A 25,192-nucleotide genomic window follows, 5' to 3' on the forward strand; every position below is an offset into this window, starting at 1 on the left:
ACCACCCCAGATTCCTCCAGGTGGGGACCAGTGCGCTGCAGCACCCTGGACCGGCTGCTTTCTGGGCCCTACCTCACACCTCCCATGTTATTTGTGCTGAGGCCAGGAAGTAGCCTGTTTTAACAAGTTCCCTGCTGGGGGGTCTGGGTGCTGGAGAATCACAGCAGTAGGGCTTCATGGCCTCATTCAGAGACTCATCAACTCCAGGGCAGAAGGAGGGCGGAGAGAGGGTGACCTGAGAACAGGTCCCCCAGAAGAAGACATGACAGCAACAACTGGGGAAGAGAAAACCAAACAAACAAACCCACAGAAGCGGAGTGGCAGACCCAGGGCTCGTTCTGTTACTGTTCAGTACAAGAACCCTTGGATGCTCAACAGCAATAATTCTGGATAATCAAGAGAACGTTAAAAAAGAATCCTTCAGTCGCTATTTCTCTCTGAATAAAACCCATGTGCTTCCCTAAGGCTAACAGCTCCCCCCAGCAAACTCTCCCGACCTCACTGCTCACCACTTCCCAGCTACTCACCAGCTTCTAGCCTTCCCTGGACCTGCCAGTTCTTAACTATCCTTAGCCTCTGTCTACAAAGTCCTTCCCCCAGTGCCCTGCCAGGCTAGTCCTTTTATTCTTTTTTTTTTTAATTTTTATTTATTTATGATAGTCACAGAGAGAGAGAGAGAGAGAGAGAGAGAGAGAGAGGCAGAGACACAGGCAGAGGGAGAAGCAGGCTCCATGCACCGGGAGCCCGACGTGGGATTCGATCCTGGGTCTCCAGGATCGCGCCCTGGGCCAAAGGCAGGCGCCAAACCGCTGCGCCACCCAGGGATCCCTAGTCCTTTTATTCTTAAGTTAAATGTTACCTCCTCAGAGACACCTCCTCTGACGCCCTATCTAAAGTAGGACTGCCCCTGCTGTGGGACTCAGCAATTACTTTCTCCAAGTCTTGGTTTCAACTTGCATTTATTTTGTATTTCTGCTCATCCATCGTCCTCCTCAGTGTATACTCCAGTAAAATGTGACAGAGTCTATCTCATTCTGTTAAAAGTAAAGTACCTAATACCTGACACAAGAAATGGACCAGGAGGAACCTAGCAGAGTCTGGTGCATGGCAGATATTCTATATAAGAAAACTTCTCCTTTCTGCTACCTTTTGAATGAGAATGTAGGGCACTGTATACGGTCTTTCCCAAAGGCAACCATCAACAATTGCTGAAGGTAAAAAACCCAGGAAGTTTGGTGGTGAAGGCAGAGAGTGTCAATTACATGGAAACCTGGCCTAGCTGGTAGGTACATCTTGCCCAGTGCTGCTGTATGTGTGTGTGTGTGTGTGTGTGCGTGTGTGCGTGTGTGTGTGTGTGTGTGTGTGTGTGTGTGAGTGACAGTGAGAGAAAGTGAGAGAGAGACAAAGAGAGATTTTCCTGGTTTGTGTCCTTGTCCCTTGGTGGTTAACAGCACATACTCTAGAACCAGGCTGTGTAGTTTGAATCCCACTCAGCTACTTACTAGCTGCTTTGGTTATCAGTCACTTTAAAACTTAGTGGCTTAAATAATTACTTACTATTTTCTCTGGTCCAAGCATTGACTGGGGTCAGGTGGGTAGTTCTCAACTAGGGAATATCATGAGGTGACAATCAGATGGTAGTTGGGGCTGGAACCATCTGAGAGCTCAGTGGAGCTGATTGTCCTTGATGACTTCTTCACTCACACCTCAGTTAGTCTAAAGGTTGCAAGGTTGCCTGTGCCTCCTGGCTTCTTCATGAGACCAGCCTGGGCTTCCCTCACTGTATGTTGGTCTCCAGGTAGTTGGACTTTTTAGGTGTCAGTTGGCTGGCTGCCCATAGATCCAGCTGGTACTTTCAGGACTTCTTCTGACTGAGACTTGGCAAGTCATGAAGCATCACTCCTGCTGAATTCTACTCATCAAATAGTGAATCAGAAGGCCACCTGAGATTCAAGGGGAAGAGACTGCACCAGGGTATAAATATTGGGAGGCACTGTACATGGTGGTGGGAGTAGGAGGCATCTTTTGAGATTATCTACCATACTTCTATAGGACTGTGAGCAAGTTACTTAACCTCTTATGCCTCAGTCTTCTTTCCTATGAAATGTAGTTATAATTCCTACCTCATAGAGCTCCTGTGAGAAGCAAATGAGTTAAAAATATATGGAAAGCAACTCACAATGTGCTGTGTTAAGTATTAGCTATTATTATTATTACTTACTCAAGAGTAAGGAGCAAAATTTTTCTCTGACTAATCTCTGTATACCAATGTCTATGAAATGTTTGATGGTCATGAGGTGTTCCATAGAGGACAGTAAGATAAGTGATATTCTCTCTACCAAAAAAAATTGTTTTTCATTTAAAAGTCTAGGTAGGTTTAAAGTCTGAGTAGAAGCAGTTATTCCTCATGATCAAGTATGCATTTAAAATATTGACAAAAACTAAAAATAACTGTCAGGGCTTGGCGAATACCATTCTGAGTCATGGCGATGACGGGCTCACATCAGGGACAGAAGCCACACTTGTGGTGTGGAATTTCCTGTGGCAGTGGCGGAAAAGGAGCCATGAATGCGTCTGTCAGCAAACTTCCCCCAAACAAAAAGGAACCAGGATTTCCTGTTGGAGGCCCAAGAAGTGAGTGGTGTCCAGGACCTCACACTCCAACTGGTCTTAACACTGCCAGAAAACAGGATCTGCCGACAAATCATCGGTACTCAGCCCCAGTCCCTGGGGATAGACACTTCTGTTGCTGCCAAATTCAAACAAAGCTCCGAAACAAGCATTGAGCTCAAGCTCTAAACATAAAAATGGCTTCGGGATCTGAACCTTAAGACATACATTCTGTTCTACAGAATTCTCTACCATGTCATCCTTTCCCTTGCACTCCTCAGTATTCCATGCAGCCCTAAGGACAAAACCCAGTCTCCTGTCACAAGTGCCCACCCATCACATGTCCACGTTCCAGCCATACGCACAATGTACGTTCTTTCAAAGGGCCCCAGCTCACACATCTTGAATATACCCTTTCTGATGCCTCTTCCAGGCAATACTAAAGGCAGCCATGGTTATCTTTCCCTTGACTACGCACCACTCAGGTGCTGTGGTAAGAGCTTCATACCATCATCTTACTGTATTCTCACCCTATCTGATAAGGTCTTGAGTTTGCTGGCTAATGAACTCACTCATTTACCTGGAAGCCCTGATCAAGAAGTGTGGCTTCATAAGGTTAGACACATAGATCAACGAAATAGAATTGAGGGTACAGAAATAAACCTTCACTTTTATAGCCATCTGATTTTCAGTGAGGGTGCCAAGACAATTCAGTGGAGGAAAATACAGTCTTTTTCAACAAATGGTACTGGGTCAACCAGACATATACATGCAAAAGAATCAGGGTGCACTCTCAACCTCACACCATATACAAAAATTAACTTAAAATGCAATGATGACCTAAATGTAAGTACTAGGACTCTCAGAAAAAAATATAGGATTAAATTTTCATGAGCTTGGGTTAGGTGAAGTGACAAAAATTAAAATTGACAAATTAGCTTTCAGTAAAATGAAAAATGTCTGTGCTTCAGATGATACCATAAAGACAATGAAAAGACAACCCAGGACATGAGATAAAATATTTGCAAAGCATATATCTGACTAGTATAGAGGTACATAGAGAATGTTAAAACTTAACAATAGAAGGACAAATAATCCAATTAAAAATAGGCAAAGCATCTATATATACATTTCTTCAAAGAAGATATACAAATGGCTAACAAAGCACACGAGAGGATGCTCAACATCATTAACCATCAGAGAAATGCAAATTGAAACCGCAATGAAATACCACTTCATACCTACTGGGATGGTTTTAATCAAAATGACAGTGTTGATGAGGATGTAGAGAAATTGGAATGCTTGTACTCTGCTGGTGGGAATGTAAAATGATGCAGCCACTTCGGAAAACTGAGTTCCTCAAAACACTGAGTTACCACATGACCCAGAAATTCTACTCCTAGGTAAATACCCAAGAGAACTGACAATGTATATTTTTGCAAGAACTTGTACATGAATGATCACAGCATCATTATTCAAAATGGCCAAAACAGTGGAAAGCCAAATGTCCATCAATTGGTGAATTAATAAAATGTCACACAGCCATACAACGGACTGCTATTCAATAATAGAAAGGAATGAAGTACCGATACCTATTGTAACATGGATAAACCTTGAACACATTATGCTAAGTGAAAAAAGCCAGATAAAAAGGCCATGTATTTCATTTATATGAAATGTCCAGAATAGGCAAATCCATAGAGACAGGAAGTAGATTAGTGGTTGGTCTGGGGGTTGGGGAAAAACTGATAGTGATTGCTAATAAGTGTAAACTTTCTTTTCAGGATGATGAAAATGTTCTAAAAGTAGTTGTGGTGATGGTTGCATGATTTTGTAAATATATAAAGAACCTACTAAATTGTTGAGAGACAGAGGGAGTGAATGCAAATCCCTCCCAAAAAAAGGAGGGGGAAAAAGAACCTCTTCTCTTAGTAGCTTCATTGATCACCTACCTCCCACTTCCCACTGGGGGCTGGTGGTCCCCTGCTCATTATACTTCTTGATCAGAACTCCTCTATAACACACAGGATAGACCTGGCTTGTTTGCAGGTCTGTCCACTCCAACTGAGTATGAGTGCTCTGGCCAAGGCCTGTGTCTAGCTCATTTTTAATGCTGGCATCCAGGAAAGTGCTTACCATCCAGTGGATAAGCAACATAAATGTGTGTTGAAGAATAGTCTCTAGCATGCCTCTAACATTATGCATCACTTTTTTATACCATCACCTCTAAAATAAAAGAATACCAAAAAGATCACACTCATACGCACATGCACACAATGTCTGTTTCTCTTAAAATTCTTTCCATAAGGGATGCCTGGGTGGCTCAGCAGTTGAGTGTCTGCCTTTGACTCAGGGTGTGATCCCGGAGTCCTGGGATCGAGTCCATCAGGCTCCCTGCATGGAGCCTATTGCTCCCTCTGCCTGTGTCTCTACCTCTCTCTCTGTCTCTCATGAATAAATAAAATCTTTAAAAAAAATAAAAATAGAATATACAGCCCCTGAGCAACAAACTACATAGCAGATAACTTGACTAAAATTTCTCCTACTCTATGAGACAGAAGACTTTAAGAAGCCAGAAACCAATATAAAGGCTGATTAAACTCGGCCTTTGAGGGACACCTGGGTGGCTCAGTAGTTGATCGTCTGCCTTCGGATCAGGTTGTGATCCTGGGATCGAGCCCCATATGGGGCTCCTCACAAGGAGCCTGCTTCTCCCTCTGCCTGCTCCTCCCTCTGCCTATGTCTCTATGTCTCTTATGAATAAATAAAATCTTAAAAAAAAAACAAACCCCAAAAACTCAGCCTTGGAGAACCTTTTGGCCTTCAACAATAACAACAATGATACAATGAGATGATGAAAATAGTAAGAAGAGCTAACATATATTGAGCACTTACTGTGTGTTAGGCAGGGCATCGTTTTCTGCTTTCAATGTATTAATTCAGTTACAACAATATGAACCCATGAGGTACTATTATTTCCCTCCTTTTACAGACTCACAGCTTCCCTGAAGCCATGCAAGCAGCACACGGGTAAGTTGAACCCAGGGAATCTAAAGTTATTCCCCATGCTTCTCGCTATACTACATTCAGGATTTCCATCCCTTGACCAAGGAAAGTAATTTGTTTGATTCTGGGTCTACAGACTGATTGATGTTGGTCACAGAAAAGACCTGGGGGTGGGGGGTGGGGAGAAAGAAAACACAAATATTCAGGACATGTTCAGAGTCCCCATTTTTGCTCTCACCACTAAGGCATCAGGATTCCTTCTTGGAGCTACACCCTCACTGACCATCTGGTCCTCAGAGCTCTGGACACCTGGGCAATGCCCTAGGGGTGCTTGGGGGATGTCAGTGATGGTGTGAGGCCAGCTCCCCAGTTCAAGTCCTCCTTCCCCATTCGATCCCTAGCAAGACAGCACAAAGCTCCACGATCCCACTGTCACCTCCCTGTCCCACGCTAATGGGCCAAGGTCTGAGTGTGTGGTGTAGTCAGCAGGTCTTTCTGGGATGTTCAGCAGTCGCCAACCCCTCACCACCTCCTCCTGCAGCTGCACTGCCTGCCTGTCCAGCACTCGTCCTCAGAACCTATTCTCCAGAAGTGGCACCCTGTCAATAGTGTTTACTCTGTCAAGCTCAGGCACTCATCTGCCTAGCAGGTGGGGAAAGAGCTCTCATGGTCGTTGGAAGGCTCTGCTTTCCCAGGGGAGTGAGGGCAAGTGGGGTTTACTTGTCAGGGCTGAGCTACTGTCAGTGCATGAGTATAACAGGTTTAACACAGATGGCAAATCCCAAGTGATTAGCACAGTGTAGACATATAACAAGGACTCAATATATGGTGGCTGTTCTTATACTTATACTGCTGTTCAATACTGTGTATTGCGGATACACACCTAAAAAGACTCTGCAGATGTGTAAGAGGAATCTCCCTGATGAGATTCTGCTTCTTGAGGGTTAATCCATCAGCTGCAGCAAGGGACAAGGAAAGGCACAGCAGCTGGCATCTTTTCTCTCTTTCATAGACAGAACACCCATAAGGAAGTCAGAGTCCTAATAATAAAGTCAGTGGCAGATGTTTCAAATGTTCAGCGGGGTCACAATTCATACCTACTGCCTCATCCAGTGTTGACCTAAGGGCCTGGTGAAGGTGGTGCTGTAATTTATGAAGTTGGAAGGAGGAAGCAGGGTGAGGATGAGTGGGAACACAGCACTGTTTGCAACAGTTTAAGCAGAAGCAGCTTTAAAATTGTATAGACTCTTTGGAGTTAATGTGTTGAAACTGACAGCTAAGTGACTCCAGCCACCAACTGTCCCAAACACAGCCTGGTACTGAAGCCTGGGAACATCAGCCCCGGTGCAGAGCGCCATCACCATTTGCAGCTCTAGGTCCTTCCCCACCAGCTGCTCTAGCTGTCAGGGTGGCAGGCACTGCCGGAGCACCGACTCCTTGGCACCATGTGTACTATTTCTGTGCAGAGGATGTGAGTAAGTACATGCCCTAGTAAGTCGGACCAGGATATGAGTCAGATTACTATATAGTGTTAAAAAGAACTGGTCTTCAAAGCATCCTGAAAGCAGCATGCTATGCGACACTACTATAAAGGAGCTACAGTTTGAAAGACTTCTAATTACTAGGCAAAGGAGAAGCCCTGAAGACCATGGATGATTAGAATCGGCCAACTGGTAGCAGCAATAAAACATGGAGAGCTTAGAAAAGCTGTGGGGAGTGGGGTTGCTTTATTTTCCTTTTAAAACAAAACATTTTTTTCTGCAGAGCAACTTTTATGGGGCCAGATGAGTGGTCCTAAACTGGCTCTGAAAAAAATCTATTGGCAATGAGGCGTAAAGATACAAAAATGATGTCTATTTGTAGCACTCTTTGTAACAGTAAAAAATTACTCACCATCACAATTTCCACAAATTAGTTAAATAAACTATGTGAGGTCCCTTTGATGGAAACTAAGCACCTATTAAGAGGAATAAAGTAATTTGAAAATACCAGCATGGAATGAATGATGTCTGTGACAGACCATTATGGCAAAAAAAAAATCAAGTTGTAGAAAATGTGTCAGGAAATTGCATTTCTGTTAAAAATGGTATGTTTGTACACGCACAGGAAAAAGTCTCTAAGGAGCTGGAGAACACCATTAACAATTGTTAATTGTGACAGAGAGATTTCGTACACCCCTAGTCATTGCTTGGATCTTTTACAACAAACGTTATTTTTATAACTGAAACTAAATCTAACATATATTTATGAGAGAAGAGTATTATGCTTTTTTCTATAAGCAATGTTCTCAGAGGCCTCAGGGTGGCCTAATGGTCCAGAGTCCCTGACTGAATAGGTGAAGGCACAGGCAGGATTCAGCTCTCCACGAATCTGAGTCCATGGAGGCTGCAAAGTCAGCATCCTGAAATGCCATGAGAAAGGAGGGCCTATAGGCCTTGGCCTTTCTTTACCCATCTTAGGACCTTGCTTTCTAGCTCCTGGGAGTGTCCCCAAGGCCTATGTAGCTGCACTTCTGCTCCATGGGTGCTGGGGTTGTTCACCATCTGGCCAGAACCAGAGGCCATGACCCCAGACACATCCCTGCTCAACCTTGGTACTTCTAGACACAGTTCTATGGACTTGCTATCCAAGGGGTCGTGAAGACTTATCAGGGACAAGTGACAGCAGCAATTCATCTGCTCCATCTTCTCCCTCCCAGCAGAGCCTCAAAGGACTGTCTTTTGTTTCAAGGATCAGGGGAACCTGACCTGCCTCTGTGACTGCAGGAATCCACCCTAGTGTCCTCCCAGTCAGGCATCCTCACTCTGAATAAGCTGTGCCCTCCAGGCCACCCAATGGGCCCTTCACCAGGGTGGGCGGAGGAGACAGCAGGCTCATCTGCTTAACCATGGCTTACAGGTCTAGATATTGTTTATAGCTCAGCCTCATTATCTGAAGGTCAAAGAAGCCCAGATGTCACTTTTCAAGCATTTTCTATTCTCCGCAGATCTCTGAACACCTTCTAGTCTCTCCTTCCCCACTGCAGGGCCTCCCTCAGGTAATTCCTACTCATACGCTAGGTCTTGGCTCAGATGTCACTTCCACTGGGGAGTCTTTCCCAACATCCCAGGGCCAGGCTAGTTCCCCTTTCCACCCTAATATATGCTCCATCTCAGTTCTCACTTTCTATCTCCCTGTGATCACTGGCTTGGTGTCTGTCTTCCCCATTAGAACATGAGCTCCATGAGGGCAGAAAGTAGGCCTGTTTTTGCTGCATCCCCAGCATACGGCATAGTGTCTGGCACCACAACAAAGGGTGATGCATAAGGGTGCTGCAGAGGCCCCGGTGTGGGACAGTGGGATGTGTGCTGACAGGGGAGGGGGGAAGAGTGGGAGGCAGGGCTTCTCTCCTTTGCAGTGACTACTCATCTCCTTTATTTTTTGTCATACGTGTCCAAGGGAATGGTTAGTAGTGATATGTATGTCACCTCTTAAACTCACAAGAATTATCTGAGGTGGGTACTAGTGGCAGACGGCAGCGTTTAAAGGGACTAAGAGATTTTAGCTAACACTCCAGAAGTTTCTCAGTTGAAATGCAGAACCTCTGATGCTATCTATGCCTCCCGATTGTTTTTCGGGGCCCCTCCAGTTCTGGACCCCCAGGCTGTCCAGGGCCGCTGAAGGCATCCTGGGGGGTGGATAGAATCTCCTAGAAACAGAAATCCTCTGCTGCCTGACAGTGAGCCTCAGCAGCCCCGCAGTAGGGGTGGGCCTGTGGTGGGCACTAACCTCGGCTGATGCGCTGCTTCTCCCCAGACAGGATTCCAGGGCTGTCGATGATGCTGATGCTCTTCAGGACCTGATTGGGCAGCTGGGAGCACATGAATCTGGAAAAAAGGGATCAAAGGCGGGATCAGGAACTACACATCTCCAAGCCCTGAGGAGCTCCCTGGCCTCTCAAGGTTACTGACGTTGTCTGTAAAGTGGGGGGTTGCAGGGGATTTACAGCACCTCCACTGGTGCCATGGGGATTAGATGTTGGACCATGAGGCAGGTATGGGAAGGTACCTTGGCACCTGCTTGCTACCTGCCACCAGATCCTTACCCATTAATTTTGACTTTAGCTGATATTTACTGAACACTTAGATATATTTCTTAAAGATTTATTTATTTGAGGGAGAGAGCAGAGGGAGAGAGAACACACGAGTGCAGAGGAGGGGCAGAGGGAGGAGAGAAGCAGACTCCCCACCTGAGTAGGGAGCCTGATGCCAGACTCAATCCCAAGACCCTGGGACCACGACCTGAGCCAAAATCAGATGCTTAACCAACTATGCCACTCAGGTACCCCTGAATACTTAGATATTTTACAAACATCATTGCATTTGTTCCTCATAGTAACCCCTTGAGGAAGAAATTCCTATTAATGTCAGAGAAGTAACTTACTCAGCATCACTCAGAGCTGGGCCTTAAACCCAGGCCAGCCCAACCCAAAGCCCATCAGCTTTGCCTACCCATTCCCTATACTGCTCCTTGGCCAAGTGTCCTGGGCTTCTTCTCCCAGGGAATACCATGCCTCCTTCAGGGTCACTGCCCCACTGTGCTGGAGTATCTTTTTTTTTTTTTTTTTTAAGATTTTATTTATTCATGAGACACACAGAGAGAGACAGAGGCAGAGACACAGGCAAGGGAGAAGCAGGCTCCATGCAGGAAGCCTGATGTGGTACTTGATCCTGAGACTCCAGGGTCACACCCTAGGCTGAAGGCAGGCACTAAACCGCTGAGCCACCCAGGGATGCCTGTGCTGGAGTATTCTAAGCTCCCTGTCTGGCCGTGTTGCCCACTCCCTGGTGTGATGGTGGAAATACCAGGGCCTGTTTTCACTGATGCCGTGGGGACTCAGCATCTAGTTTGGTGCCCATGTGGTTTCAGACCCAGCAGAGGGCAAGCACCTGTGAGAACCCCAAATCCTCCAGGTGCCTCAGAATCTGAGGTGTACCCTAAAAGTGGACAAAGTAGCAGGGGCAGGGGAGAGTCCTGGCTGGGCATCTCAAGCCTCCCTCCTTGGCCCTCACTTGCCTGATACTATTTCTTCCTTCTCATCCTGATCCCCCTGCTTTCAGCTGTCCTGGCATCAGCCTCACGGAAGCAGCGTGGAATGGGAGGAAAATTTGACCTGTGGGTCAGCAGACTGGGTTCAGGTTCAGCTCGACCTTTGCCAATAATCTGCTGTGGGACCCTGGACAAGGGCTTCCCAACTTTGGGCCTGTGTCCTTATGTATAAATGGAGACACTTGGATGGGGACCAGTGAGGTCTTTTTTAGCTTTAATGGTAAGTAACTCTAGAGTAGCAGAGGGAAACACTTTGATACTTTCACCCAGGCAGCAGACCCCAAGGTGGATCCCTGGTAGGCACTGTGTCTGTTTTAAGGCGAAAACTATAGAGTGTCTCTCCTCTTCTCTATTGTAAATGGCTAACTTCTGTATTGGTGTGGGCAGAAAGCTGGAAAACTCTCAGCAAAAGCTCAATTCTTCCATTCAGTGGAACTGGTGGGATCACTCAGAAAGTAAATATGCTGGGAATGCAAGACAGGGAGGCGATGCCAGCCCTCACAGTACACATGTGGATGGCATAGCCCCACGGGCAGGGTAGAGGCTTGGCCGCGCGGCCAGGGGTGGGCAGTCCTGAGCAAGAGATACAATTACTGACATTTCAAAATAGCCATCTTTGAAGTGCTCAGGACAAGTTTCCCACACATTCTTTCCTATATTTTCAAGTCAGCCCAAGGAGATGTAGGAAAAGATATTATGATCATTTTGCTGCTGGAAAAGATGAAGCACAGAGTAGTTATGACATCTTGAGGTCACACCATTAATGCATGGCTGCCCAAAGACCACAATCTAGAATTTCTGATGTCAGCTGAGTAGAACTCAATCCATAAAGTTAAGAGTCTCACCATGTTAAAAATAAAGGGACAAGCTAATTTAAGAGAACTACTTATTTCTGATTTTCTCTCACCCCTCATGCACCCTCCAGACCTTTAAATAAACCCCACTGCCCAATGTTGGGAGAGCAGATCTGTGGGAATAAAGTACCCAGAGACCACTAAGCATTCATTCTTTGTAAGTTCACAGAGAAACAAACCACCCCATTCAACGTTCTAGAACTGAGCGAGGAACAGAGTTCTGAGTGCATCTGTGGTAGACTGCGTTTCTTGTCAGTGATGATTCTGTCTCTTATTCCAGTCCCATCCTTTTTATTGGATGGCTTGAGACATTCGGCAATGCTGAAAAATTGCACATGGGTGAAACTATTCACCGTAAAGTATTCCTGAGAGACTGACCTGTCTCCAAAACCACAAGCTCACACTCGGTATCAATTTTTCCAAAACACAAAACCTTGGATTCTAGTGTGGAGTTAACAGAGGGATTCAAAATATATAAATTGTCCACTCCCTCTCTGCAGAGTGACAAACTTCCAACAACTCCCATGCCTTCTGACACAACAGCAGAGGTGAAATCTGTGAGCCACAAAACAAGATGCGGTGAATGTGGTGACAACCACATTCCCACACAGTAGACAAGGGATCACCTGAGGGGCCCACAAGGATAACTGCAGAAAAAGGGAGGAGGGGGAGAAGGAGGGAAGGAGAGAAGGCACAGGAGAGGGGTGGAGGATGGTGGGGGGAGAGAGGGAGAGAGCTCTCCAGGTGCACCCTGGGAGGGGGTGATTGGCTTGCATGTGCAAAACCTGGCTATATTCCATGAAGGAAAGCAAGAAAGCCTGTGAGGTAGGGGAGTGAGGGTGTGCAGGGGTGGAGGGAGGGGTGCAGCAGGGGAGCACAGAGCACAAGTCAGGCCTCATACAGGAGGAGTCAGGCCCACATGGATGTTTTCTTAAAAAATTATATTGTAATCAGAAAAACACCCTAATGCAATGCTGTTACAGCAAACCTATCTTACTGTTAGGCTCCAAGAAAGGAAGGTGAAAGGCAAGGTTATTTATTGGGTATATTACAGTCAGCCCTAGGTCAGGCTTTTCTGGCTTATGTTTGCGTGCTGAAATGTCTCCAAGCACAGGTTTGCTGTGCCAAGATGGACCTCCTCCTCCTTTTTAGAGTGACTAACATAAAAGTGTACCTGTGCCTTGCCTTCTACATTTCCCATGAAAATCACAGACGTGTGCCCGTTAAGCCCAGGAGCCTCACAGAAGCTGTTATGAAGCATCTTCTCGCCCAGGGCTGACCTGATGCATCTCATTGTCTGATAAAAGGAGCGGAAGAAGGACACTAACTCTGCACTTCACCCCCCTTCCCTGCCACCCCCACACCCAAAGAAGGCTCAGGGGTAGCAGAAAGGGGGCTGGGTGAAGGAATGGTCTGGGTTGTAAGGTCTTGCTACATAGCGAAACAAGGAGGCGAGAAGATTAGAGATTTTAAAATTGCCTCGAAATGCTAACATTCCATTTGGTGACCAACATTCTGAAAGAACCAGGTGGTACTTTAATGGTGTTTGATTTTAACAATGTAGTGATATTTGGTATTTACGGCAATAATAAAATAAAATGGCACAAACATTTACTGCCCAGTTACTATATGTTTTAACACATAAAGATTTTTTTTTTTAAAGATTTTATTTATCTATTCATGAGAGAGGCAGAGACTGACAGAGAAGCAGGCTCCCTGTGGGGAGCCCAATGTGGAACTCAATCCCAGGACCCCCGGAATCACGACCTGAGCCTGAGCGGAAGGCAGACACTCAACCACTGAGCCACCCAGGCATCCCTAAACACTTTCTGTATACATTTTATTTTTTTAATTTTTATTTATTTATGATAGTCACACACAGAGAGAGAGAGAGGCAGAGACACAGGCAGAGGGAGAAGCAGGCTCCATGCACTGGGAGCCTGACGTGGGATTCGATCCCGGGTCTCCAGGATCGCGCCCTGGGCCAAAGGCAGGCGCCAAACCGCTGCGCCACCCAGGGTTCCCTCTGTATACATTTTAAATCACTTAATCCTCATCAAAATCTGAAAGGTAGGGGATGTGTGCTGCCGTTTACACAGGAGGAGACCAGGGCACAGAGGGGCACATGCCATAACTTGCCAAGTCACGTGGCTGGTAAGTGATGGAGCTGGGATGCTAACCCAGCAGTTCGGACTTGGGCCTGGGGTTTTTGACTACTAGGCTGCTACCACCACTTAGTGCATTTGAACCACTACTGTGTACCTTGTCACAGACGGCAACATCCCAAAACAGGGAGTGGTGTGCCACAGCCCTGGAACTCCCCACCAGAGGCTCCCTCGTGACTTGTTCCAGCCTACTACTGGAGGGCAGAGGTGCCAGAAGGCAGAAGACCTCGCTTACTAACTCTGCAAGCTCTAGGTATCTGAGCAATTCTAGCAGCCCGAGAACTCCCACGGTGTCATCAGGTTCAGATAACAGCGGATGCCTATGGTGGACAGAGTATGGTACAGTTTCAAAGCACCTCCTTCAACCCCAACTCATATGCTGATTAGAGGGAGACCAGAGAGATGACATGACTTCCTAAGATGCCATAATAAATAGCACACGATATGCAAAAAGCCTCTGACAACCAACCCACGATAATAATTATTACATGGTCCTGTCACAAACGGCTGATCTAACCTTGCACGGCCCAGGAGAAATTTAATTTCACATCCAGCCTATGAAAAGGCCACAGTTACCTGCTTAGATGGAATCTTACAGAATTACCACTTTTACAAGTAAAGGATGGCTGAATATTGGCAATTTCATGGCGTGCAACCTAAACATGTGCTTTTCAAGCCTCTCTTTCCTGACTGCCAGAGTGGGGAACAGCAGTGCACCCAGTGCTGGGAAAGTCTGCCTGAATCCAGGGAGCACAGCTGGTTTTCTGGAATGTCAGGACCAGGACTGTATGTACAGGCGGCTGCCAGGGAGGAACAATGGTTAATGACTTGGCAGCCACCACAAATCCTGAGGTTAGACTAATGGGAAGAGCTTCAATACGTTTATGATGGATAAGCACACCACAAAATGGACAAATCAACAAACAATACCAGTTCATCACTCAGATTAAAAAGAAAACAACAAATTGGCTGGTGATTCTTGGCAGAAGCCTCTTTTCCTTAATCTCTGGATCTAAATTAGCTGATGAAGCCGGTATGTGTCCAGACTGATGCTATATACTTGTAGTAAGTCAGTTAGAAAAATATTCCCTATGGTACTAAGTGACTGTAATATTCATATTTAAAAAGCCCATTATTAAAGCTTCATTTACTTACAGAGAGGTGACGAACAGAATATAAGTCACAAAATGCACATATGTATTCTATTATTGCTAAATCATCACACCAACATGAGAATGGGTTTGTATTTTATCATCACTATTCTCAGGCCTGGCTAAAATGACAGGTGCACTGGAAGCAGCATTTAGATTCCTTTAGCTTGAAAGAAAGTTTCCAAATTTCAATCCCTGGGGCTACTGGTTAAAGTTTTGTTTGTTTGTTTTTTCAAAAGTAAACAGAGGCAATGAGGAAATGCTATTAAGAATTTCTTCTGTGGATGACTATGATTTAAAATTAAACTAGATCCTAAACTAAACACAATGCCTGCAGCTACTGGATTAAAAACAAAACAAACAAACAAAAGACTACCATGTTTAGAAAAGGAAATTGAGGGGCAGCCCGGGTGGCTCAGCGGTTTAGTGCTGCCTTTAGCCCAGGGCCTGATCCTGGAGACCCAGGATCCAGTCACACATGTTGGGCTCCCTGCATGGAGCCTGCTTCTCCCTCTGCCTGTGTCTCTGCCCCTCTCTCTCTCTGTGTGTGTATCTCTCATGAATGAATAAATAAAATAAAATCTTAAAAAAAAAAAAAAAAGGAGATTGAGGGAAAAACATAACATCCAGTTCAAAACCAGGCGGTAAAGGGAGTGGAAATGTCAGTCAATCCTGACACTTCTGGAACTGACCAAGATGCAGAGCCTCCCAGGCCACATGCCCTCGGGTCCTGCTGGTCATCCATCTCCTGGGGGAGTTAGAACTGTCTCCTGGTAACAGACTGGAGCCTCAGTAACCACATTCCCAAGACGAGCCCGACTGCGAATTCCTCTCCAAAGCAAGGTAGCATGGTGGAGTTTCGGAATGGAATGGAATTAAAGTTATTTCCATAGAACTCTTTTTGTTCTAGACTCAACTCCTCTGATTGTTCAAGTGTGGAATGTCCATAATCTGGAGCTGCCTTTTTGGGAATCTGCCTTCTTTTCTCAGAACAGCACCATAGAGCCTCTGTTACTTTCTCAGCAACCAGCCTTACGTGTTAAAACTCAGGCTGGGGATCCCTGGGTGGCGCAGCGGTTTGGCACCTGCCTTTGGCCCAGGGCGCGATCCTGGAGACCTGGGATCGAATCCCATATCGGGCTCCTGGTGCATGGAGCCTGCTTCTCCCTCCGCCTGTGTCTCTGCCTCTCTCTGTCTCTGTGACTATCATAAATAAGTAAAAATTAAAAAAAAAAAAATTAAAAAAAAAAACAAAAAAACAAAAAAAAACTCAGGCTGCACTGGTTTGCTTAATGCTTCTAGGCTGACACCCACCAGGTATCACCTGGTACCACCTCATGAAGTAGTAACCGCTTTACGCCCCTGGGGGCAGGGCCTCAAGCCAATGCTCCATAATGAGAAGGCCAGGGTAATAAGCCAGACCTATCCCAAGGGTGACTGGTGGTTGCTCGGTGGGTGGGGAGGAGAAAGTTCTTCCCTGCAGACAATCAATCCCCATTCCTCTAAGTATTTTGACCTCGCAGGAAGTATGCTATGTAAAGAGGAGTCTGCCTGGCATTAGAGCTAGCCCACCTGGTGTTCCCATAGGGACATTATAATTACATACACATGTTTGAGTGCCCTACACTAATTGACTTTTTTCTTACCCAAGCAGTGGGTGAAACAAGAGCACCGTTGTATGGATATGACTTTAGACATGCTGTTTACTCTTAAGTGCGCTGAGGTGTGTCCCTCACAAATACATGGCCACCAGCAGGACTGGAACAGAAACTCTTCTCTGAGACTGCTTCATGAGGTATGAGGTGGTGGACAGAAGGGAAGAGGAAGCTGAATTCTAATACTGTCTTGGCCTTTTCATGGGTAAATCATTTTACTTTGCTCTCAGCTTTCTCATCTGTAAAATGGCCATAGTAGTACTGTCTTATTAACCCAGAAAAAGTAGTGTATGTGAAATTTTTAATCTATTAACTAGGAACATAATCATATTCATTGTTCAGGGGCCTTATTAAGGACAGCCTGCAAAGTTAGATCGGGGACAGTAGGAGCGATCCTCAGTCCAAGTGTCATTCATGCCATTGGGCAGTATATTGGGCACTAGTAGGGACTGTGAGCCAGATGGCCTGAGTTCCTAAACCAGCACTGCCACTTCTCAGCTGAGTGGCCCTGTGGAAGTCAAATGAACTTCTATGCATCAACTCCTCCTATGTGGAGGATAATAGTAGCATGTACATCACAGAGACTTGATGAGGATTTAGAGCTAATATACAAGTAAAGTCAAAAACTGTATCTGACACACAGTAAAGGCTATACTAATATTTGCTAACATTTTCCTATGTATTCTCAACTTAATTAACACTTGATTACATAATACACGGATGACTTTCAGCAAGTTTTAAATCTCAGCTAATGGGGCAGCCCGGGTGGCTCAGCGGTTTAGCGCCACCTTCGGCCCCGGGGTGTGATTCTGGAGACCCGGGATCGAGTCCCACGTCAGGCTCCCTGCGTGGAGCCTGCTTCTCCCTCTTCCTGTGTCTCTGCCTCTCTCTCTGTGTGTTTCTCATGAATAAATAAATAAAATCTTAAAAAAAAAAACTCAGATAATGAAACTTGCCGTTCAAAATTTCCATACTCATCTGCTGTATGTTTGGCATTTGAAAAGAAGATTTGTCAGGAAAGCAAATCATCTGTTCAAAAGAAGTCGATAGCCATTCTTCCTGGGTTTCCCCTTGTGAATATGGACTTCACAAAATAGGAATTTGAAAAAAGTGGCAGCTTATTTCTTTTTTAAGCCTTTGTCGGGCAAAAAGAAAGACAAAAAGGCAGTGGTAATGAAACCATGGGATTTCCAGGCAGTCTTTCATGGAGAAGGACCTTGTGCCCTGCACTTTTCCAGGCCTCCGGAACCTTCCAGGGCCCATCTTGGGACAGGAAGCCTGGCTGTTTGCCTGCTCCATGACCAGGGCTCCCCAAGAGGCCCTGATGGGGGAGTTTCTTGTTCCACTGCCCTTCAATTGTCTCAGGAGACCCTCTGGTGCTCTCCCACATGGGCTCAACCCCTACTTCTCCCACAGGAGAGGCTCTGGTGCCAACGAAGGCTGCTCTGGAGAGGAGGAGGAAACTCCTCCCTGAGAGCATCCTGCAGGTGGAGAAAATCATCTGGACAGTATTCTGCAAATCACTGTCAGCAAAAAGACAGGATTTCTCTGTGACTCCATCTACATCATCTATGCATTTCTCTTTCTCCTACTGCCACATTTTCTGGCTGCCATTTGGATGCCTCCTTTGATTTGTGATGAGAGCATACAAAAGCCCTTAGAGTCCGGTTTTTCTCAGAGGCATCTCTGGAGGTTGCACGGGCTGCCCTTGGCAGAGTCACTGCTCAGCACCTGAGCACATCATCCTTCCGCTAGTCCTTGCGAATGGAACTCCCCAGAGTTGTGCAATGAGACATCTCAGCCTTTGGGAGGGTGGCAATGGACTGGGAGGATCTGTTCCTATCTTTTAAACCATCTAAAAAGAAGTAAGTTTCTTTTGTTTGGATGACCCCTCATTGGCTTTGCACCCCCACAGCCCACTCCCCCAGAGTAACTGGTCTAAAGCAGGAGACTCATAAAAGAGGGGAATAGAGAGGTGAGGGATATGGCAGAAGAGAAGAAAAAGAAAAGGGGTTTAAAAAAAGCTAGATGTGGCAAAGAGGAGGAAGGCAAGGGAAGGGACAACAGGTCATGTCTAAGAGGGCAGAGCTGCATCCAGACCTGCTTCGTCTGCAGCCCTCTGTTTCATTGGGAGCACTGGAGAAAGGGTACAGGATAATACAGACAAAACACATCTCCACCTAAGATAGAACCTCAGCTATCCCACAACCTCACTTCTGCAACAGAACAACCAAATAACCAATTTAAGTTTTTGTGTAGTTTTGCCTCTATTTCTCCTGACAGGCCTTAATGAATGAGGAGATAGCTCAAAGCATGGGAGTGAGAAGCATAAGGGGCAGCCAAGCAGGAATATCAACAGGCTGAATTTGGGGGTCAGACAAGCCTCAGGGGTCCTCTGGGCTGAGTTCCCTGTACAGGAGTCCCCAGCATACCACACCTGAGCGGTGGCCATCCAGTCACCACTTAACATTGTCAGTGACGGGAAGTACGCTTCCTCACAAGGCAATTTGATCCATTTCTGGACTGCTGAAATTATTAGAAATGTAGTCTCTGTACTGTGTGGCCTTATAATGACCAATCCCAGGCCTTAGCTCTATCCTCTGAAGCCGCCCAGAATAGTTAATAACTGATCATTTTCTATAATAATCTTTTCAAATATTTGAACACAATAAGCATATTCTCTATAGCTTCTCTCTTCTAAAACAGACATACTCCATTCTGTTTTTGAAACTTTATATGTAATCGGCAAGAATTCAAAGAAGAATTCAAAGAAAACCTGACCAGGGCGCCTGGGCGGCTCAGTTAAGCGTCTGCCTTTGGCTCAGGTCATGATCCTAGGGTCCTGGGATCGAGCCCCATGTTGGGCTCCCTGCTTGGTGGGGAGCCTGCTTCTCCCTCTCCTGCTCCCCCTGCTTGTGCTGTCTCTCTCTGTCAAATAAATAAATAAACTCTTAAAAATAAACATACAAACAAACAATCTGACCAACAATGCCAGGTTGCTCGTGCTTACCGATTCAGAAAAGCATTTCCAAAGCGACTAAGCTTTCGAAATGGCTTTTTGGGATCCACAACTAATGCATTCCCTGGGGTGCTACCCTCAGTCTCTCCATACATCACAGCGATGAAGGAATCCGTGGTGGGCTCTGGACCAATCCTCATGCCTGGGAAATCTTGCTCCAGTAAGTATCTGGGAGTGGGAAAAAGAAAAGAAACTTAGCAAGTTATCACAAAGCAAGAGGCCAGAAAGCTTTCTGGGACTACCAATTTTTAACATAAACATTTAAGAGCCTAGAAATATAAACACCAAGAAAAGGAGAATGGTTGGCATTTTACTCTCCTGCAAATGTTCAAAGCTTAAAATCTACAGACCTAAGCATGGTGCCCCCCACTCACACCCCCGCCACCTTCTGAGGCCTAGTAACAGGTCAAGCATCTTGCAGACTTTCTGGATCTTCTGAAAAGGTACCTTTGCTTAGCACAATTCCTGATCTGGGCACCACAGATGCCATCCCAGGGAAGTGTACCCAGCCAGCTCCTGTGCAATCCTGCTGGAACCTACTCAGGCCCATCTCCTTTTGGGAAGTGTCCCCCTCCCTCCAGGGTGCTGGGCACACCTGCTCTGTGGGCCCCGGGCACCTGGTGCCTGCAGCCATGATGGTGCTCACCAGGGGCACTGCACTTCTCTGTTTGTGGGCCCTCGCGGGCAGGCCCATGCCTACAGCCAGATGCATAGCCCCCCACATCCAGCACTGTGCCTGCCCACAGAGCGCACTCAATGTAGTGAATGTTAGAATGAACTACCTCTTCTCCTTCTCACTGGTGATTACTGAGGCCCGCACATCCTCCCTTGCACACTTTACAGCTCCCTCGGGTTTCTGGAGGTCATGGCCATGGAAGACCATCTCCAAAGAACTGAGCAGCAACAGAGGTTGCTATGGGGGCATGGGGGCCAAAGGAGGTGGAGAGGGTCAGATCAGATACCACCAGGAATTAGATACTAGCTCTATGTGCAAATTGGAAAAAGATGCCCCTTTCTCCAGTTAGACCCAGCCCTGCACCGGGGTTTACAGCTTAGCAAGCTAGCTAGATTTTACCCCACACACACTCCCCTGACCTGTGCCCTCGTGTAGTTTAACCTGCACCACTATGCACGTGGGCCTAGCAAATGTCACCTAGGGTTCCTCTTCAGGGGGCTGAGGAAGCCAGTTGATATGGGACTGGCTCAGTGATATGGCTGGGGTGCGGCAAGGCAGCCAGAGGTGGAGCAGTGGGAAAAGTCTGCTTTCTGTGGCAAAGGGCTGAGCCCCTAACATAGCTCCTCTCCACCACCCCTCCCTCCACCAGCAATTTGTTCAGCTAAAGGCACTCAGAGCCCCTCCCTCCCCACCAAGATTTCCTTTCCAAGAAGGAACACACTTCCGTGTATTTATGCATATATGTGGTGGGAGGGGCAGGGCAAAGACTCCTCCCTCCTTCCTCTGCAGCCAAGGGGAACATGAAGAAAGGCATATTTTGGAATACATTTCCCTCATTACCAAGGAGCAGGTGGAAATGCAACACCTTCACAGAATGCCTGACAGTGACTGGGAGCAGGTTCTGGAGGTGGGGAGCAGTGAACAGAAATGCCTCTTTGAGCTCCCAGGTCCCAACCCCGCCAGGGGCTGAGCTTTCACCCTGGAAAAGAAGCTCAAGGGCAGAAATGTGCATAGTTCTCTGGCTTCCCATTCCTGCAGCTAACAACCGATTTGGTACCAAGCTATTTGTTTATTTCTAATATGCCCCGGCTGAAATCAAATTTCAGCCCTGAAATTTTATTTTGATAAAATCAAAATTTTGATTTTATTTCCTGGGACAGGAAAAAAAACTATCAACTGTCCAACACAATTTTGCCATCTTTCTAAGAATAAGAAATTAGGCCATCCCTGACACCTATGTTTTCTATGCCAATACAACTGAAAACTTAGCAGGCTGTATTCTGAATATTTAATGGATCTCATCACTAGTTTTAGTGTCATCCAAAGTTTCTACATTTCTCTGAAGTTGTGGAGCACCAGAATAGATGACATTTAAATAGGTCCCCTAAATTTTGAGGAAATGTGAAAACAAAACAAGACAATCAGCTAATAACACCCAGCATTTACCAAGTGCTCATTATTTCCCTGGAGCACAAAGCCCTCCACATGCACAACTATTCATGTATGTAATCCCCCTAATACTCTGAAGTGGGTGTAACATTATTCCCATTTTATAGGTGGGAAAACTGGGGCATCAGAGAGCCTAAGCAACTTGCCTGAGGCCATACAATAAGTATGCTTCAGTGGAAATGGAATGCAGGCAGTGGGACTCTAGGTCTTGCGCTGTCTCCAGGCAATGTTCTTTTTTTTTTTTTTTAAGATTTAATTTATTTATTAATGAGACACACAGAGAGAGGCAGAGACACAGGCAGAGGGAGAAGCAGACCTCCCCAGCAGAGCCTGATATGGGACTCAATCCCTGGATCACACCTGAGCCAAAGGCAGACGCTCAACCACTGAGCCATCCAGGAGCCCCTCCAAACAATGTTTTAAACCTGGGTTTGAGCTGGTGGTTTGCTCAGAGATGAGGAGCACAAGGGGAGTTCATGGGCCTCATGCAGGGTGTGCCACTGGCCATAGACACCACAATCCTGTATCTCCTCAAAAGTGAGGAGAAGAGCTCTCCCCACTGCCTTCCTGCATGGTCCTGGAGGGTCCTGGACCCCCCAGGGTCCTGCAGGTCCCTCTGCCTGTGTCTCTGCCCTAACAACAAGGGGACAGCTCTCTCCGTTTTCCCTAGAGAAAGCTGGGGAGAGAAGAAGCTACTTTTCAAAACATGTTCAAATTTAATTTTAAAAAAATTCAAAACTTTTTCAGGTACTGAGTAGACTCGTAAATATCCTTGGGAGCAGAAATGTTCATGTTTACAAATTCTTATGAAATTCCACACAAACCTTAGAAATACTGGTAGAAGCCAGCAACAACAGCATCTCATGCTCTGTGAAACACCAACGCTTGTAGACTGAATGCAGAGTGCATGGATTTCATATACATCTATGAATTTAGGTGGTACAGCCACTTGCGGTCTCAAGTCTGAAACCACTCATCAGCAAAGCTAGAATTCAAGTCCACATCACACCCCTCCTGAGTCCACTTTGATTTTCAGTCCCTGTGGCCTGCCTGGCTGATGCTATGCCAGGAGATCCAAGGTGCAGAAGGTGGACCACTGAGGAGCAGGGCCTGGGCTTGGAAGAACAGCAGTGTCACCAGGCTCCCTGCAGCACATGCAGTTCTCACGAAAGGGTTAGGTCCAAGTGCTGGTTTGAAACTTAACCGGCATTGTCCCATGGAATCAATGTTAACAGCAAGGGTTGGCTTGCAAGATAGCCTACAAAGGTCACACACGCCAATAAAACGGACAAACCAGAAAAGAACCATAGCACTACCTTTTGGGCGAAAACCCAGTATTGGATACCACCTTGGGTGGCTCTCTGCAATCTTGCCCCTTCTCAGCACCTTCCCAGGCCTGGGCAGGAGGAGGACCCTTCTGCTCCAGGTGTCGGGAGGTGAGAATGGGGCTCAGGCAGGAGTGGAGGGGCTTGTGGATGCGGTGGTTCAGCGGTGAGTCCCCAGCAGGGAAGTAACTCACATGTAAAGGTGTGTAAGCCAGGCCATCACTGCCAAGGAGAGCCCGAATTGCTTCTTAATGTTTATATAAATATATATAGGTTTATATAAAAGCACAACAAACACCACTAATTCTGGAATAACAGAGGTTTCAATGAAAAACCTAAAGTATGAAATTGTTTAAAGAGGAGCAGGTGTTTCTTATTTTCAAATTCATAATGTAATTGAAGCTAGAACTTCCTAGGTAGCAACCCTGCCAGACAGAACTTTAACAAATTATTTTTTAAGCATAGTTAAATAGGGACATCTGGGTTTGGCCCAGGGTGTGATCCTGGAGTCCCGGGATAGAGTCCCACATCAGGCTCCCCTGCATGGAGCCTGCCTTTCTCTGTCTCGAATGAATGAATGAATGAATGAATAAATAAAATCTTAAAAAAAAAAAGCATACTTAAATATATTTTGGTTTACATCTGACAAATAATTGTTCAAGTATGTTGCTAATAATGTGAATCAGTTTGAAGTAAAAGGTGCCTCTGAACTGTGACTTTGATAAATCACTTCACTTTTGGGTCCCAGACGTAGAAGAGAAGTAGAACTAGGAAGGGCTCTCCTGTAGCTTGCTTACCTTGTTAATTTGCTTAGTAATACTTTCTCCCACAGTTAAAAGCCAAAATTGAGCGTTCAATTTCATTATCAAGGCAATACCAATGAAAGACATAATGTATTAACACTTTAAAGAGCTCATAATACCCAACTCTGGTAAGGGTGTAATAAAATAAACACTCTGATATATATTATATATATCAGTGGGAGAATCAGTTAGTATAACCTCACTGAAAAGCAGTTTGATACTTCGTGTTAAAAGCCTTTAAAATGGAGGTAGTTCTCTTTGAAATCGGTCCTTTGCAAGAATCCTAGATACATGAAAAAGATTTTTGTGTGAAGATGTCCATTGCAGCATTATCCAGAACAGCAAAAAATTTAGAAAAAAAATTGTGTTCTCTTTCCCATGGCTCTACCATAATATAAAATGCACTTATATTTATGACGTATTTGCTGCCTCCACCTGGTAGGGTATATGCTGTAGGAATGCAGGGCTTTCATTCTCTTCTGTTCACTAATGCTTCCCACAAGCTTGGAACAATCTCTGGTACATGGTTGAGGTGCTCAATAAATACTTGTTGAAATAATGAGTGGATGAGTGATTACACTGGCCTCTGTACCACCTTTTCTTTTTTTTTTTTAAAGATTTTATTCGTGAGAGACACAGAGAGAGAGAGACAGAGACATAGGCAGAGGGAGAAGCAGGAGCCCGATGCGGGACTCAATCCCAGGACCCCGGATCATGCCCTGAGCCGAAGCCAGATGCTCAACCACTGAGCCACCCAGGCCCTGTACCACCTTTTCAATAGGCCAAGGCCATTGCCACCTCGGGATTGCTTGGAAAGCCCTCCCCCAGATCCCTGCACAGTCACATGGCACTTCCTTGGGGAGCACCCTGACGCAGGAGCCTCTCTAGTCTGGTTCCCTGTCCCTCCCCCTCATTACCTATGCAGAGCACTTATCCAATAGCTGACACTTTCCTGTTGGCATGTCATTGTCCCAGGATATTAGGAGCACCTTGAGAGACAGGCCCTGGTCTGTCTGGCTCACTACTGTACCGTAGAATCCAACACAGCATCTGGCATATAGTAGGTGTGGAACCAGTGTCTGGGGACCGGCTGGCTTTCTCTGCGCCCTCATCCAGGTGGCCCTTTGGCCCTGGCCTCCCTACCTCACTTTTCTGCCTCCTCATCCCACCTCATGTGGGTCACTCTGGTCCTGTCCAGCTGCCTCCCAGCCTCCTTCTTCCCCATCTGCCCTGTAGGATGAGACTGTTTTTCTAAAGCTTTAATCAGACAGCCCTCACTAACCACCCAGTCCTTCCCAGATGACTTCCCTTCCGGGACCCCACGAGCACCCCTCTTCTGCCTCGCACTCTGGGATCTTGCTCCCCACCTACTGCAGGCCTTCTTCCCTCCT

The 25,192-nt window shown here is 46.1% G+C and overlaps 1 protein-coding gene across 1 annotated transcript in view; it reads right to left on the reverse strand.

Annotated features, from left to right (window-relative positions):
* Nucleotides 1-25,192, reverse strand: part of EHD4 (EH domain containing 4) — a 76,715-nt gene that overhangs the window by 37,504 nt on the left and 14,019 nt on the right. Inside the window, exons 2-3 of the mRNA XM_025998527.2 lie at nucleotides 19,540-19,716; nucleotides 9,385-9,482 (exon numbers count right to left, since the gene is read on the reverse strand). Of these exons, the coding sequence (XP_025854312.1) occupies nucleotides 9,385-9,482; nucleotides 19,540-19,716 (275 nt within the window). The remainder of the gene's footprint in view (nucleotides 1-9,384; nucleotides 9,483-19,539; nucleotides 19,717-25,192) is intronic.

This window comes from Vulpes vulpes, chromosome 15 (assembly GCF_048418805.1).
Source record: "Vulpes vulpes isolate BD-2025 chromosome 15, VulVul3, whole genome shotgun sequence".
Taxonomy (NCBI): domain Eukaryota; kingdom Metazoa; phylum Chordata; class Mammalia; order Carnivora; family Canidae; genus Vulpes; species Vulpes vulpes.